Source organism: Berghia stephanieae, chromosome 7 (assembly GCF_034508935.2).
Source record: "Berghia stephanieae isolate SIO BIC M18660-M18661 chromosome 7, UCSD_Bste_1.3, whole genome shotgun sequence".
Taxonomy (NCBI): Eukaryota; Metazoa; Mollusca; class Gastropoda; order Nudibranchia; family Aeolidiidae; genus Berghia; species Berghia stephanieae.
Genome location: NC_088366.1, coordinates 26039373 through 26056981, shown reverse-complemented (window position 1 = coordinate 26056981; position 17609 = coordinate 26039373). Strand labels below are relative to the sequence as shown.

At 34.9% G+C, this 17609-nt stretch overlaps 1 protein-coding gene across 4 annotated transcripts in view; it reads right to left on the bottom strand.

Moving 5' to 3' along the window:
- Positions 1-5581: 5581 nt before the first annotated feature.
- The window catches only part of LOC144976958 (uncharacterized), a 75513-nt gene continuing 63485 nt past the window's right edge, over positions 5582-17609 (bottom strand). For all 4 annotated transcript variants that reach the window (XM_078921607.1, XM_078921608.1, XM_078921609.1 and 1 more), the window contains 2 exons: positions 16872-16904; positions 5582-6821 (listed from right to left, as the gene is read on the bottom strand). In XM_078921607.1, the coding sequence (XP_078777733.1) occupies positions 6730-6821; positions 16872-16904 (125 nt within the window). In that variant the 3' untranslated portion in view covers positions 5582-6729. The remainder of the gene's footprint in view (positions 6822-16871; positions 16905-17609) is intronic.

The following is a 17609-nucleotide window of genomic DNA, read 5'->3' as shown; positions in this document are numbered from 1 at the left end:
CAAAGGGACGGAGATCGATCTCGGGGTGCAGTCTCGCGATTTGAGTAAGCAGTAATTATCTTCTCCTATTCTACTTTATCGTTTCTTGACATGGTCATGGACTGTTCCCCAGTTTAGGTTGTATACTTTGGCAGCACATTTGTAGCCCATCCCTCCAGATGAAACGAAATCGATCGCTTTCACCATATCTGCATGGTCATACGACACCGGCTTTTCTTGTATTTCATCACCATGATTAGCCAATCTCTATAGAAAAAGGAGAAAAACATGGACAGAAATCCCTTCTAAATCCAGCTCTAAAGCATGGGCATAGATAAGTAACACCATGTGGGATCACAATAAGGCTTATTATTCAAACAGGATTAATAGGCTACACACTTCCAAGACTTTTGAATTATGTGCTTTTCTAAGAAAAATAATAGTAAACTATGTCGGGGCAATTCCACAATCGCCTGGTGTGGAATTGCTCCAATACAAAAAAAAAAAAAAAAAAAAAAAAAAAAAAAATAGAAAACATGGATAAGGATATAACTATTTACTTGAAATGATAGCTGGGGCTTTTCTTTGTAAAATAAAACAATTGACATAGGATTCTGATTAAATATTTTGACACAAAAAAGACATTAGAAATTCGAAACGTGTAGGGTGTGGAATTTAACTGGGGCCAGTCTTTGTAAAATAAAACCATTGACATGGGATTTTGATTAAATATTTTCACACAAAAAAAGTAACTAGAAATTCGAAACCTGTAGGGTGTGGAATTTCCCTGACATTTATGAATCTAAAATAGGCAAAGCAACTTACTTAAGACATCAAGAAGATGTTTGGAGGAAATTTTTACATATCCGATGAATGATTAAGCTTGAGCTTCAAAATTGAAGAAAATTTAACAACATTTTGCAATATTTGAAAACAAAAAGTATTGCACTTACCTTCAATGGGCTTGTAAAAACTTGAAAAATTGTCAGAATTCAACAGTAGTAAAAGTGGCTGCTTTTTGTGTTCGAACAGGAAATAGAAATCAAAGGCAGTTAAAACTTTGAGCAGTAGATTGGGTCTTTTTGCATTCTTTCTGCGAAGAACTAGATAATATAATGAATGTGGGTGTGGAATTACCCCGGGTGTGTAATTCCCCCTCCTTACCCTACATGTAATATTTTTCATATCTGATTTATCTCTCGATGTTTATTTATTGCTAAACAAAAAACAAGGGACGAATTTATACACAGACTCTCCACTCATGGCGGCCATGTTGTTGCTATGACAAAATGATTGTTTGACCTCGTTAGGACTGAAGTAGATTTTTACGGTCAAAGATGTAATGTCGTTATTAAAACAATTGCATAGGAATACCCACTATTTGTAGTTTATATATAGACAAAAGACACACAATGATTCGTCCCAATGTGTTAGGAAATTGAAAATGCATTACTATTGTTTATTTTATTTGTGAAAAGTGGTACTTGTAATAGTTATAAGACTGGAGAAATAAGACTTCGAAGTGCCACTTCGTTTTCTAACAGTTTTTTTTTCTGATGCTTTCATGATAGTGATAGACAATGTATAGGAACAATAAGGGTGACTAGTGGATACTGAAGCAGTTATATCTGTAGTATTTACATAATCATTCTTTACGCCATTAAACTGGATCAAAATGGATAATAGGATGACGTATAGATAGAATGCGCTTGGCCAAGGAGTTCACAACATTGCCATCCGGAAGTATAACGGACCAACACACAAACTCTGTGTAACCATGAACTTTTATAGTCTGGTTAATACAGTTTAGTGAGAACAACTCACAAACGCGGATGGCAAAAACAATAACAAAGGCCTGAGTGACGTCATCTTCGAACTCTCTATATCAACTATTTGTTTTTGTTTGTTTGTATTTTTTTTGGTGTGTTTTTGTTTTAAATCGGGAAGAGATGTAAATTTAAGGCGAGAAAAGAAGCAAATAAAGAGATATTTTTTTTTCAGTTTTGGTTTTAGTGAGATTTGCGATATAATACCTCAATTCGTAAAATACTCGCCTCTCAAGCAAAGGGACTTTAATCATAAATAATCGGATGGCTAGGTCTTTATGGTGTGTGTGGCGGAAAGCACTTTATTTCAAACTAGCGTCCTATCTAAAGGGTAGCAGTTCATTCAGTAACACAGAAATCAGGATACAGTCATGCGTCATAGACCTTAAGGCGCTAAAAGACTTTGGGGTGGTAGGGGGTTGGACTTTGGGGTGGTAGGGGGTTGAGGGCACAAGAGACACACCTGCTGGGCACATGCGCATGATCCCGTATGAGAGGAAAGCACTCAACTGCCAACGTATATATCGATATCCTCCTAATAACATACAAAGAGACGATTTGCTGTGGAAAAATCGTCCCCCATTATAGGAATAATACATTTTGCTGCACCTTTTCGGTTAAGGATCCCAGAGAGGGCCAAGGCAAAACCAAGCAATATAATTACCAGACAAGTCTATAAAGTAGAATGCAAGTGAAAACAGACGTTGCGGAAGTAAAAACATGATGTCTTGAGATTATAGGGGTTTCTTAAGAGGTTGATTTATTATTTTATGCTGTTGGTTCGAACAGTGTGCTTATCATTCATGATTTCATGTTGAATTTTGAGAAGGAAATATTGACTTTACCAAAAAGTTAAGATGATTTTTTAATTCAGCAGGTCCGGTTTCCGATAATTGTGATAATTTTCTTCTATCTCCATTATTTTGAGAGATATTTAATCTTTTATACATTTTGCTCGTGATTATAGCTATTTTTCTGCCAACATGCAAAATTGCGTGTTTCCTGAGGTTCACTTCTTTATATTTCAAAGACCATTTGAAGAAAATGTCTGAAAAAAATTGGATCTCTTCCCTGGAGTACTCTGTACCCGTTGCATGTCCTTGTGTATGATCATTATGTTAATATAGTATATGGAATATGCTATGTCGTTATGCTGGAGGCCAAAACATTTAGTTTCGCGAGTGTTTTGGGGGAATTTCAACAGACGGTAGATTTATGAAAAAATTTGTGTTTGGTTCAAATCTTGTTATATTTTATTTACCTAGTCAATGTGCTTTAAAAATGTGTATCACAAGTATGATGAATCTTTTTAGTGGTTATACATGACGTCAAAGTTGGAACATTTTCTTACATCAATTGGCAAGCAAAAAAATTCTAAGTTCTTGAAAATGAATTTGCTCTCAATTTCTGATTTATGTATGGATTTTCAAAATTTTAAAAGTGTTTTCCATGACTATCAGAATGCTTTATGAATATCGATAGTAAGAAAAGTCAACTTCAAATATTTATAAATTCTCTCTTGTGATACCTAGAGACAGGATTAGTGTGGTGTGGTAAAATTGATGTGTATAAGATTTGCGGTGAAGGGCACAGTGTGCCTTTTGCATCGTATGGACTTATCTTGAAATGAGTTTTACAAAGGCCAAAATCACCCATTTGACTTCTATTATTGTGGGTGAGGAGGTCACTTTATCTACCTTCTTTTCCCGTCTTTTGTAGCTTTCTACTTAAGGGATGGAAGCGATCTATATTCAGGGTTTTCGTCCATGATTTGTTGCTGTCCAAGGATTGGATATTTTAAAATAAATTTCATCACGCTGCTTTGTTTATGAAATTTGTAATCATACCCGTATGTCAAGCTGAACAATAAATAAGACCTATAGCGAAGTTACACATTACGAAAACTGTGAACACTTTTTACTATGTAAGTCAATTTGAGCACATTTTGCAATGTGACCAATGACCTCGGGCACATGGAAAATTAATATAAGTCAATCCTATTTCCACGGTGACTTGTGTTGTCTTCTCTCCCCCTTATATAGGATCCCCCCCCCCCCCTCCTGTTTTTTAATATTTTGCTCACATCTTTTCTCTGGATTGAAGTCGCTCGGGGTTTTTTTTTCCTGGTCCTGGCAGGGATCCTCAGCTCATCTCTTTTTCTTTTCTTTTCTTTTCTGTCTTTCTTTCTGTTTCGTTTTGTTTCAGTTTATAAATCATCTTTTGGGGTCTCCGATAAACCTGGTCGGAAGCAGCGTTTCATGATCAAACTACAATGACGATCTATCCAGTGGGTAAATACTTCCACTTTCACTTCCATGCACTGTCGCGAGCCTCATCCGACAGCTGCGTCACAATGAAATTTTCAGTCAGATATTCCGCTATCGATCTCACAGCGAGTGCAAGTGGGCGAGCCGCCAGATCCCACTGATACAGGCTGCCATTAGACAAATACAGGACAGTAGTCTGTTGACCGCCAACCCAATGTCTTCTCTCGGTGGTGGGAGGGATCTTGATTGTGCCCAGTCAGTAGGAGAAGACATCGGTCCCAAGCTCAGTTGTTTTTCTTCTTTTCTGTCTTAAATTCATTTTTTTCTTTCTTTCTTCTTCTTTTTCCGACTCTCTTCATTCTGACCCATCGGTCCACCCAGGAGTGACTTGATAACTGTTTCCGGAGTCAAAACTCTTTTTGAGCCGGTGACAGAAAATTTGAAACGTTTTAACTTTTTTTTTCTTCTTTTGCCCGAAGAAGGTGTTTGTGCCGGAAACCTGCTGTTTTTAGTATTTGAGTCTTTATTCTAAAGATTCATATCAGTTCTTGTTTTAGGTACGTGGCGGGAGGGGTTCCTGGCCTCCCATGGTGGACAGGATGGCTCTTACTTTGTCTTCTATCCCCTTATAGCTGTTTTCCAATTTGCTTTCTGTCTTTGATTTGGAATGAGATGACTTGTTTTGTCTTGGCCTTAGGGGGGGGGGGGGGGGGGGGGGGGGGGGCAGTCAAATGCAAAGTTATAGATTTGGGAGATGATATTTTTTTTCCCTTGTAAATCATCTCTGTTATGTATTTTTATATTTGTTATTTTGAATGTATAATGTAGGCTTTTGAGTTTATTCCTCCTTGTGGATCTTGTGCTTGTGTCCGGATGAGACTTATGGGTGATCTCAAACTAAGTACATTGATGGTATGCTCTTGGAATCTACATCTGATCCCTATTTGTTCCCAGATCCCCTTTATCTTACTTTTTATTGGACGCTTTTATTGTAATTCTAGAATTTTACTATCCCATTTTCTTTCTAAATGTGTTGCATTCGCCGTAAAACCCTTAACAAGAAAACAAACAATTGTAGGTACGTGCCTTGATCATTTCTTGAAAAGATCATTGAGATAATAAATAAAATAAATTGAGCTCTATATAGTGGAATATCCACTAAATGTGCTCAAAGCGCTTTACAAGGGGTCCCTGTTCAACAGCAACATTTAACATGTGGGACGGGACATGACGCCTGTTAGGCGATATTACATTTTTTCGGACAAGGACAACGCTGTTAAAACCAGGTACTCATTTTACACCTGAGTACGGTGAGAGAATGTGAGCAAAGAGCCTTTTCCAAGGACTCAACTATGCGCCGAGCGCGAGGCTCGAACCCAGGACCTTCCGAACCGAAAGCGAGTGTCATACCACTAGACCACATAGTCGCATATCATGAATTTATTGTGTGATAGAAGGAAGGGTTGGGAAGGAGGGGGGGGGGGGGGCAAGAAAGCAACAAAGAAACAGTTTATTTAATCGCGCCTTTTGAAAATAAGATTTAATGAAAAAGCTTCAGATATCATGATTATATAATCATACAGTCCCTCATCCGAATATGAAGGAATCAATTACTGTCTTGGAATTGTATATCGCAATAATTTACAATGAAAATACTATGTACGATTTAAGGAAGAACTGCTACATGTATTTATAACATGTTAAGAGTTGTAAACTTGAACTATATATCCTTTCATGAAAATAGCACCTCATATCTTTGTAAAAAGTGTGTGTGGCTTTTGAAACTAGTGCATTAGACCTACACGTCTATTCTATTTGATTTCTTTGAGAGAAAAAAAATTATTTTCGTGCACCAAATACATAATGACACTTCACGTTTGTCATCCATTGGGAAAATTAATGAACATTTTTTTTACGAAAGAGTAAAGAAGTCATTATTTTTTGTTAATGTTTGTAAGTTCGTGATTTGGTCGGAGCTTCTATTTAAAAAAAACAATCATTTATGATTATTTAAAGCTATTTAACTTATCTTGTCCTATTCTAAAAGGCCATCATATTGAATGTTGAAGCGTTCCTTTTTCATTTTTGTAATAATTCTAACTCTTAGTTTGAGTCGCCGAGTTCAGAATAATACTCACTAAATAATCATATAATTCGTAAGATATAAGAATTTACAATATTTATCGTCAACAACAAGAACAATTATTTTTTTTAAAAAATACGATTGAAATTTATACAAAAATAAAAACAAGATTAAAAAAGAAAGAAATAGAAAGAACTGGTTTATAGGATAACGTGTATAAAATACTGAAATCAATATAAAATAACAAACCTTTGAGAATAGATTTCCTTTAAAAATAGAGATATGATTCATTCAAAACAATAATCAAAATGATGTCAACTTGTTAGTTTTGCGCAGAAAGTGATAACAAGAAAAACGACCGATCTACTCGTAGCTTTTAGCAGATATTTTTAAACAGAAAGACCGTGGATAGTATATAAAATAGGTTTTGAGTGAAAAAAAGTTACTCTCAAGAATAACATAAAATATAAAAATATGTCTTTTTCATTGGTGTTTCTGCATTATTTACAGTTTAAAAAATCAATGAGAATGATTTCAGCCTTTGTGAACGCTTATGAAGTGACCCAAACGATCATTAGAAACGGCTGACCATCTTGGCAACAGTGGCCAAAAGCAGGGCAAGGATTGGCAACGCTTTTGTAGACTGGGCACTTCCATAATGGGGGCCTGCCGATGAAAATCACATAGTGATTATAATAATAATAATAATAATAATAATAATAATAATAATAATAATAATAATAATAATAATAATAATAATAATAATAATAATAATAATAATAATATTAATAATCTTTATTGTCCAAATTAAAGGCAATTCATGTGAGGTAAACAATGCTCAGTTTGGTTCATGGTATGAACATCAACACATTTACAAATACAGACACAGCCATACACGAACATACACGCTTGCACATTGTTTCTACACATGTATACAAAAGAAATGAGCGTACATACAAACACATATAAATACATACATACATACATGCAGACATACATACAAACCAGCATATCATCGTATATGCATGCCTACATACATACATACATACATACATACATACATACATACATACATACATACATACATACATACATACATACATATATACAGGCACACAGACAGACAGATAGAACGATACGATATATTTGCTGGGACGGCAGATAACCATATTATAAATATAGTGTCTTATATTAAGAATATGGCAATGATTGTGATGATGATGATGATGATGATGATGATGAGATGATGATGATGATGATGATGATGATGATGATGATATGATGAGATGATGATGATGATATGATGATGATGATGATGATGATGATGATGATGATGATGATGATGATGATGATGATAACGACGGCGGCAATGTCGATGATGATGATTCACGACACTGCTTCTCGTTATTTTCATTGGTTGTCTCATTTTTCCACAAAAGATTTGTTAATTAATTTTATGGCGGTTGGAATGAAGGTTGTCTTATGTCGATTTGTCCTACATTTTGCTTCTAGATACCGTCTTCCGGAGCGCAGAAGTTGGAATTTTTCGCTCAGCGGATGCCTCTTTTCGTTGATAATGTTAAAAGATTTCTTCTCAACTGCATTAATAAAAGTTGTGTCAAGGCTTCTAAGGTCGGTGGTAATTATTTTTGAAGCCTCTCTGAGGGTTCTATGTAGTTTGGATTTTTCTTTTGTTCCACAGCTTCCATACCACATTGTGATGCCAAACGAAACGATACTCAATATTAATGACTTGTAGATTTGTATCATGGTCTTTCTGTTCACATTGAAAGACCTTAATTTTCTGAGTATATACAAGCGCTGGTTACATTTTTTGATGACATTTTTGGTGTTCGATTCAAATCTTAGACTGTTATCTATAATTACACCAAGGTATTTAAACGTTTCAACAGTTTCAACCGCCTGATTGTTAATTTTTGTTATTTGTCTTGCTCTTTTTCCTATTTTTCTGTGATCAAACAGTTGTTCCTTTGTTTTTGTTACATTGAGCTCTAGACAGTTATCGGCACACCATTTGCTGAATTTACTAACTTGCTCAGTGTATTTAAATTCGGAGACGGAATCATTGAGCAGGCCGAGTATTGCGGTGTCATCAGCATACTTGATGAGTTGGCAGTTATCAAAGCTAGCCACACAATCGTTTGTATAGAGGATGTAAAGTAGAGGTGAGCTTACACACCCTTGTGGGCATCCGTTTGAAAGAGTTTTTACTGATGATATATTTGAGCCTACTCTGACATGTTGGGGGCGATCGATGAGAAAGTTGTTATACCAGTTGATGAGGTAATGGGGAAGGTTTAGAGCATGCAGTTTACTGATTAATATGTTGGTTTTCATGGCATTAAAGGCAGACGAAAAATCGACGTATAGGATTCGGCAGTAGTTCGCGGGTGAAACATCCAAATGATTTGATATTGAATGCATCACTGTGAGGAGTGCGTCTTCCACACTAAGATTTTGTTGGTAGGCAAACTGATATGGATCAAGTATGTGTTGGTCATATATAAATTGCAACAGCTCTCTTTTCAGAATTTTTTCCAGACATTTCATAATAATTGATGTTAACGCAACAGGTCTATAATCATTCAGCTGAGTTGGTGGATTCTTTTTGGGTACTGGAATTATAGTCGATGTTTTCCATATAATTGGGATTTTCTGTTCATCTATTGAACGTTGGAAAATAGGCAAGAAAGGGACAGCTAGTTGGTTGTTACAGTTTGAAATGAGTTCCCCACTAAGTCCATCTGGACCTGGTGCTTTTTTCTTTTTACATAACTTAAGAACATTGATGACCTCCTCTTCTTCGATTTCTGGCGGAGGAGACGTATTTTTTGTTATGATATTAATTTTTGAAAGTACGTTGTCAATGGTGTCGAATCGACAGTAAAACTTATTTAATTCCTCGATATTCATATGTGTGTCATTGTTAAAATCGGTCTTTTTGTTGTTAACGCCACCCATTTCTTTAATCATCCTCCACGCCTGCGATGCATTTGAATTTTTAAGGTTTGTTTCCATTTTATCTTTATATTTACGTTTTTCTTCATAAATGATGGGGATGATGATATTGATGATAAGAGTAGTGGCAGTGGTTGTAGTAGTTGTCACAGTAAAGGTTGTTCACAATTATCTTATTAAATTTTATTTTATTAAGAACTGAATTCATCTCACTCCAGTTATATTTCGGTAGGCTTAGATAAACTTTACCTTCTAATATTAGATCGTCTTTCCTTTTATAGCCTTCCCTCGAATTAATTTCTAATTAGTGAATACTTTTCGTTCTACATTCTGTCACGTAGCCACTTATTATAAAAGCTGATAGGTCTAACATTCGACACTCACTTTCTCTCCACAATCTATGCCGGACGGCCAGTCACTCTATTCCTATATATATATTGTAAGATTTTTATCTTTTGGGACTTTGTAGATATTATATCTACACCATTAAGACGCCGGAGCTTTTAACTTTGATTGTATAATCTTCAAGGATCAAACCCAAGCCCGCTGTACTACACTATAACCTCTTACCAATTGCCTGGAAGCGGAATTTTACGAGTCCAATCCTATTATCAGAGGAATAGATCATCCAAGCCCATCAACTGCCTGGAAACGTAAACTTACGAACCTGACATATTATCATAAGTTACGTAAAATATTCATATCTCTATTTGTAACTGCCACGATCACTGTTTATCTCTTTTAATTAAATTTCATCATTATTTTTATTTCATTGTAAACAAATCGTTAATTGTTTTTCATTTATAGTAACTAGTAAATTCTGGGGCCTCATTCTACATATATCTTTATGCATAGTCGAGTAGCTCTTTACTCACTTGAGACCATGACATTTTGGAGGGGACACATATAAAGAATTGAATTTATTTAGTTACTTATATCTATTTCATCTAACTTTAAAGTTTAAATTGTAAAACTCTTAATTGCCCCACTTGATCATATTTTAATTGAACTCCCTATTTACAGGATTAATTTTTTTTCTTTTTCATTTCTTCATTTAAATGGAATAGCAATTTATCCATTCATTCTTTCATTCAAATTGAATAGCATTTTATTGATTCATTCCTTCATTCATTTATTCATTTATAAATTATTCATTCATTCATTGTTCATTCATTTATTTATTCATTCATTCATTCATTCATCCATTCATCCATTCATCCGTTTATTCACTCATTTATCCAATCATTCATACATTTATTCCTCCCTTCATTCTTTCATTCATACATTATCCATTCATTCATTCATCTATTCACTCAGTTTTTCATTCATTCATTCATTCCTTGTCCACTTTGTTATTATATCACTCATTTCATTTTGTTGTTTGCCTCATTCATGAATTGTTTTCAATATGTTTACATTCCATAACGATTCATTCACCTGTCATCCAATCACTCAGTGTTGTGAACACATTTTGGAACTATTGTAAATCTTACGATATTTTATTGTTTTGTATTTCAGACATCACTGCTAAACACTCTTCAATGCCTAATTACAATTGTTGAACAACCATTGAACAAGAGAGAGGTCCCAGCCACGAACTGAGTTGGTAAATATATCCTTCATTATTCTCTTTTACATGAGTTGGGCATCACATAGTAACTATAGACATCGTGATTTGTTTTGCATAGTGATTTGTTTTAAATGCATTTTTGGCATATTACTGTTACCGAAAACCACTTATATATTATGTTCTGAAAAGTGAGTCTTTAAAAACTAAATAATAATAAAAGGAGTCTACTAGCCGTCGTGTTATATTTAGTGATAGATAACTTGGGATTATTTTGGCATCCTATTATTGTTATCACACTCTAGTATATTAGCGTTATTGCGAATAATTGTACACAAACTAACGACGAGTCACACACATTGGTGATACATTTTTCGTAGTAACATAGTTTAGAGTACACGCGATTGACACATTGTTATTGACACAAGTCATAATAACTCCGCATTGTATTGACACATTGCTTTATAAGATATAACGATAAAAGGCATCAAATTCAACATACATAATAAGTTGAAATAAGAGAGAGAGATTTCTAAAAATAGAACAGTTCATTCCAGTAAGTGTAAATAAATAAAACAGTCAGTAACAGTATCCTGTCAATATAATATATATAAAACATCGTAACTAATTTATTGCAACATGGAAGCATATAAAAGATACTTAAGTCTCGCAAAGGACTTAGAAATACCCCAGGAAAGAATATTTTCATGGTGCGAAGAGAAAGTAAAAGAAGAAAAAGAACATGAAGAAAGAATTCGTAGAGAAGAAAATGAAGAAAGAATTCGTAAAGAAGAAAAAGAACACGATGAAAGAATTCGTAGAGAAGAAAATGAAGAAAGAATTCGTAGAGAAGAAAAAGAACACGAAGAAAGAATTCGTAGAGAAGAAAAAGAACACGAAGAAAGAATACGTAGAGAAGAACGAGAAGAAAGAGTCCAAGAAAGGGAACTAAAAAGACAAATAGCTTTAGCAGAAGAAGAAACCAAAAGGACCCAAATGATGCTGGAAATTGAAAAAACAAAAACCGGTCATGAAAGAAAACATAATAATAGTGATGAATTTTTCGTGAAACTTCCACGCATGCCAACATACGATGAACGCTCAGACTGTCTAGAATCCTTCTTACACCGATTCGAAGTTCAGGCTAAAGGTTATCGTTGGCCAGAAAGCAAATGGGCCACAGCCTTGATTAACTGCTTATCTGGAGAACCGCTAAAAGTTTTCTATACCTTAACAACTGAAGATGCAGATGACTATGGAAAAATTAAAGACGCTCTACTAAAAAGATTTAGATTAACGGAAGATGGTTACCAGGAAAGGTTTCACACTGCAAAACCGGAAAGTGGAGAAGACTTTAATACATTCGTGAACCGAATTACTCAATTTCTAAATCGGTGGCTTGAGTTGGCAAACGTAAAACAAGACGACTTTGCAGGCCTTTACTATCTCACGCTGAAGAATCGAATCTATCAAGCTTGCAACCCAGATTTAGTCGCATTCTTTAAAGAGAGAAAGCCAGAAAACTTGGACAAATTAAAAATCTACGCAGAAAACTTTAACAGCGCACATCCATTGACACCCCTTAGCAGAACATTGAAGGAACCATACTACGCTGCCGCTGCTCAGAGTCCAGGTACACCTAAAGTTCAGTACTCAAATAGAACGAGCCGATCAATCACTCGGAACACGCAAGTGAAACAGGATGACCATAGTAACAAACCATGGAACAAACAGTTCAATAGAGACCATAGCCGACCCTATCAAAACAAAACAAGAAATAGCACTGACAATAATACTGAGTATAAGAAAACCAACAAACCTATAATTAAATGTCAATATTGTGGAATGAAAGGCCACACAGCAGACAAATGTTACAAAATCGTGGGATATCCAAAAGAAACTGCAAATGCATCACTCCAAACAGGTGTAAACAATCAGACACGAGTAATGTCAGGAGAAAATATAAATGTGTATTGCGTGAAAGGTATGTCACTTTTAACACAAACTCACAAATCAGGATCGCTATTTTTTTGTGAAGGCAAAGCTAATGGAACTGATTGCAAAATATTGAGAGACACAGGATGCAGTACAGTAGGAATAAAAGCATCTTTGATCAATGACGAAGACAAAACTGGAAAAACGGTACAATGCATCACATTCAGTGGCACAGTCGAAACCTTTGAAACAGCTAATGTGTACATAGAAACCCCATACTATACAGGAATAGTGGAATGCTGTATACTTCCCAACCCCGTCGCTGATGTTATTGTTGGCAATATAAAAGGTCTTAAAGACAACCCAACAGATGTAAAAGAATGGTCATTAACCCAAGAAACAGCTTGTCTAGCAGAAACAAGAAAGATGACTAAGACAACAGAGAAGCCAATGACTATTTCTCTAGAACCACAACAATTTGACAGGAACACGTTCATCGAAGAACAGAAAAAGGACCCGACTTTAACTTCATATTTCAATATCGCAAACAAAGGGACGAAATCAAAAGTTGAATACATCATTGAAAAAGATATTCTGTTCAGGTTACATAGGAAAAGAAACAAAATAGCTAAACAACTGGTCACGCCGAGTATTTACAGAAACAAAATCCTTGGAATAGCGCACGATTCAATAACTTCTGGACATCTTGGGAGCTCTTCCACATTGAAGAGAATATCCGAGAATTTCACATGGCCTGGAATTACTAAAGACGTCCGAGAATATGTGAAATCGTGTGACACATGCCAAAGAAGAGTCGCAAAAGGCAGAATACCGAGATTGCCATTAGAGACAACCCCAGTTATTGAAAAAGTTTTTCAAAAAGTTGCAATTGACATTATAGGCCCTTTAACAAAATCAGATAGAAACCATACACACATACTAACACTAGTCGATTACGCAACCAGGTGGCCAGAAGCGATAGCATTGAAATCAACTACATCGGATCACATAGCTGAAGCATTGATGACAATTTTTACTAGAATAGGCATACCAAATGAGATACTGTCGGACAATGGACCCCAATTTACATCACATATGATGCATGAAACCATGAAACTCATGGGAATCCAACACTCATTCACAACTCCCTACCACCCCCAAGCAAATGGTCTTTGTGAAAGATTTAATGGCACTCTAAAGAATATGTTAAGAAAAGTGTCAGCAGAAAAACCAGATGATTGGGACAGATACTTACCAGCAATCCTATTTGCATATAGAGAAATACCCCAAGAATCTACAGGCTACTCCCCATTTGAGTTGATGTATGGACGATCACCTCGCGGCCCGATCAATATAGTAGCCGATATTTGTAAAGGAAATGAGGAGGACAATAACGAAATTATGTTTGCTTACGAATATGTAAGAAACCTGAAAGACAGAATAGAGGACACGTGTAAGCTAGCACAGGAATCCGTCACTAAAAAAGCAGAGAAATACAAGGAATACTCTGATCGCAAAAGCAAATCGAGAAAATTTGCGATTGGTGACAAAGTACTAATACTCTTACCCGATGACTCGAGTAAACTTTTAGCTACATGGAAAGAACCATTCAAAATAACAGCAGTAAAATCTAATGTTAATTACGAGATTCAAATTAACAACACAACAAAGACATTCCATGCAAATATGCTAAAAAAGTATTTTGATAGAGACACAGTGTCGCAACCTATGTTTACTAATATCGAAGCTTCAAATGCAGGATTAATCATACCATTGGTCATGGGACACAGACACCCGAGACAGAAAAACAAACAAAAATCGCACAATTGCAACCACCTAAGACAAAAAAGAAGTACGCAAAGTACTTGGGCTCCTAAATTTTTACAGGCAATACATTTACAACTTCGCGCACATCGCGACACCGCTAACAAATCTGACAAAGAATGGGTCACCGAACAAAATTGTTTGGACAGAAGTGTGTCAGAATAGCTTTAACCAATTAAAGGCATTACTCTGTTCAGAACCAATTCTTAAATTACCCGACATATCAAAAGAATTTGTTGTAAGAACTGACGCGTCTGATAAGGGCATCGCAGGTGTACTATTACAGGAGCATGAGGGAACTCTAATGCCTTGCTTATATGCAAGCAGAAAATTATTGGACAGAGAATCACGATACTCTGTAATAGAGCGTGAAGGACTAGCCATCGTCTTTGCTTTAAAGACATTCAGCAGATATCTACTGCTAAAAGAGTTTGTGGTCGAAACGGACCATAAACCACTCACGTACATAAAAAATAACAAAATGAATAATAGTAGAGTACTAAGGTGGAGTCTATTTTTGCAAAATTACACTTTCAGTATCTCTCACATACCAGGCTGTGAAAATATTCACGCCGACCTACTTTCTCGATTAGTATAAACACATGAGAAGGGTATAACTTAACCTCCCATGCATACTGTTAGTTACCTCGCAAACTATGCCAAATCAGAACGCACAATTTCGATAATTTTATTTGTAAACATGATGACCCAACTTAATGTAACATTGAGTATTGTTTGGATATATATACCATACCCATTCATGATTTGGGAAATCTTCTCTTTATCTATTATTGTTATGAATTTTCACTCATTTATGATTAATAATTGAAATGTCAATATTCCATTTACATTTTCATTCATTTCATTCAGAAAATTACCTTCATATCATCGACTTAAATCATGCTTCATTACCATCACTATTGTTTATCACAATGATTTGTAATCACATTGCCATCATGTCGTTCATCACAATGATTTGTAATCACAATCTTTCATTGTTATTGTCGCCCATTCATATACCTACGTTAATATAAACATTTCCATGTCTAGTTAATAAATAATTTAATTGTAGCACAAATCATAACAATGGATTAATGCTAGAGTATCATGATAGTAAATTTACTTCCGTTTGTAAAATCTATCTTTCCCATAATGGTTAAAGAGTATATTTTAAACGTGGGTGGGTGGTGTCACAGTAAAGGTTGTTCACAATTATCTTATTAAATTTTATTTTATTAAGAACTGAATTCATCTCACTCCAGTTATATTTCGGTAGGCTTAGATAAACTTTACCTTCTAATATTAGATCGTCTTTCCTTTTATAGCCTTCCCTCGAATTAATTTCTAATTAGTGAATACTTTTCGTTCTACATTCTGTCACGTAGCCACTTATTATAAAAGCTGATAGGTCTAACATTCGACACTCACTTTCTCTCCACAATCTATGCCGGACGGCCAGTCACTCTATTCCTATATATATATTGTAAGATTTTTATCTTTTGGGACTTTGTAGATATTATATCTACACCATTAAGACGCCGGAGCTTTTAACTTTGATTGTATAATCTTCAAGGATCAAACCCAAGCCCGCTGTACTACACTATAACCTCTTACCAATTGCCTGGAAGCGGAATTTTACGAGTCCAATCCTATTATCAGAGGAATAGATCATCCAAGCCCATCAACTGCCTGGAAACGTAAACTTACGAACCTGACATATTATCATAAGTTACGTAAAATATTCATATCTCTATTTGTAACTGCCACGATCACTGTTTATCTCTTTTAATTAAATTTCATCATTATTTTTATTTCATTGTAAACAAATCGTTAATTGTTTTTCATTTATAGTAACTAGTAAATTCTGGGGCCTCATTCTACATATATCTTTATGCATAGTCGAGTAGCTCTTTACTCACTTGAGACCATGACAGTAGTAATAGTAGTAGTAGTAGTAGTAGTAGTAGTAGTAGTAGTAGTAGTAGTAGTAGTAGTAGTAGTAGTAGTAGTAGTAGTAGTAGTAGTAGTAGTAGTAGTAGTAGTAGAAGTAGTAGTAGTAGTAGTAGTAATAGTGGTACTAGTTGTAGTAATGTAATAATGATAATTGTAATAATAATAATGATGATAATAATAATAATAATAATAATAATAATAATAATAATAATAATAATAATAATAATAATAATAATAATAATAATAATAATAATAATAAATAATAATAATAATGATGATGATGATGATGATGATGATGATGATGATAATGAAAATAATAATTGCAGTCGGTCCTAATTATTGATAAAAAAGATAAAGAACATTCATATAATCTCTTTTAAAAGGCGGAAATAAAGGGAAAGATTGATTAAAGAATAAAGATTTAAATGTCAAACATAGATAATAATAGTCAGTCATACCATTTTCCCATCCATCACCGTGTCCGTACATACCTGTAAAACAATTTTAAAATGTGATTAAAATATGAATCTCTATAATTTCCCAAATCGAAAACAATTGTATCATTGATATCGTTTATCAGATTACAGTAGAATCCCGATAAAGCCAATGCCACCGACCAGCACGATTAGTTGACCTCAGAGTAACGTTATCTGTTATTATTGGAACACACTTAGATAAAAAACAGAAAATACGGGACATATAAGAGGTGTTAACTTTAGCTATCTGTTTACCGCCAATTTCAGGGTTTTACCGAAATGTCGTATCCTTCCAACATAAAACGTGATTTTTTTTAGAACTCTAACTCAAAAGGAACAAGAACATGCTATACCTCATTTTATTCACCAACGTGGCCTCTGCAACAGAGCATGAAGTGATAAAAAATATTCTTCACGTTTTGTAATATACAAAAGGTAACTGATTGAGAGAAATGTTGGATGTGACAAATGTTTATGATTTTCCTACAGTTTGTAAGGAGAGAGTTCAACAAATGTTGACTTTATGAGTGTTGACTTAATACGAATTTCACTGTAATGATTAGTCCATCCAAACACAGACAAAGATTCCATGAGCTATGTCAAGATAGAATCGTTTAAGTGTGCGGCTATGTGGTCTTCTGGTTTGACATTCGCTTTTGGATCAGAAGGTCCCGGTTTCGAGCTTCGCTCGGAGCTTAGTTGAGTCCTTGGAAACGACTC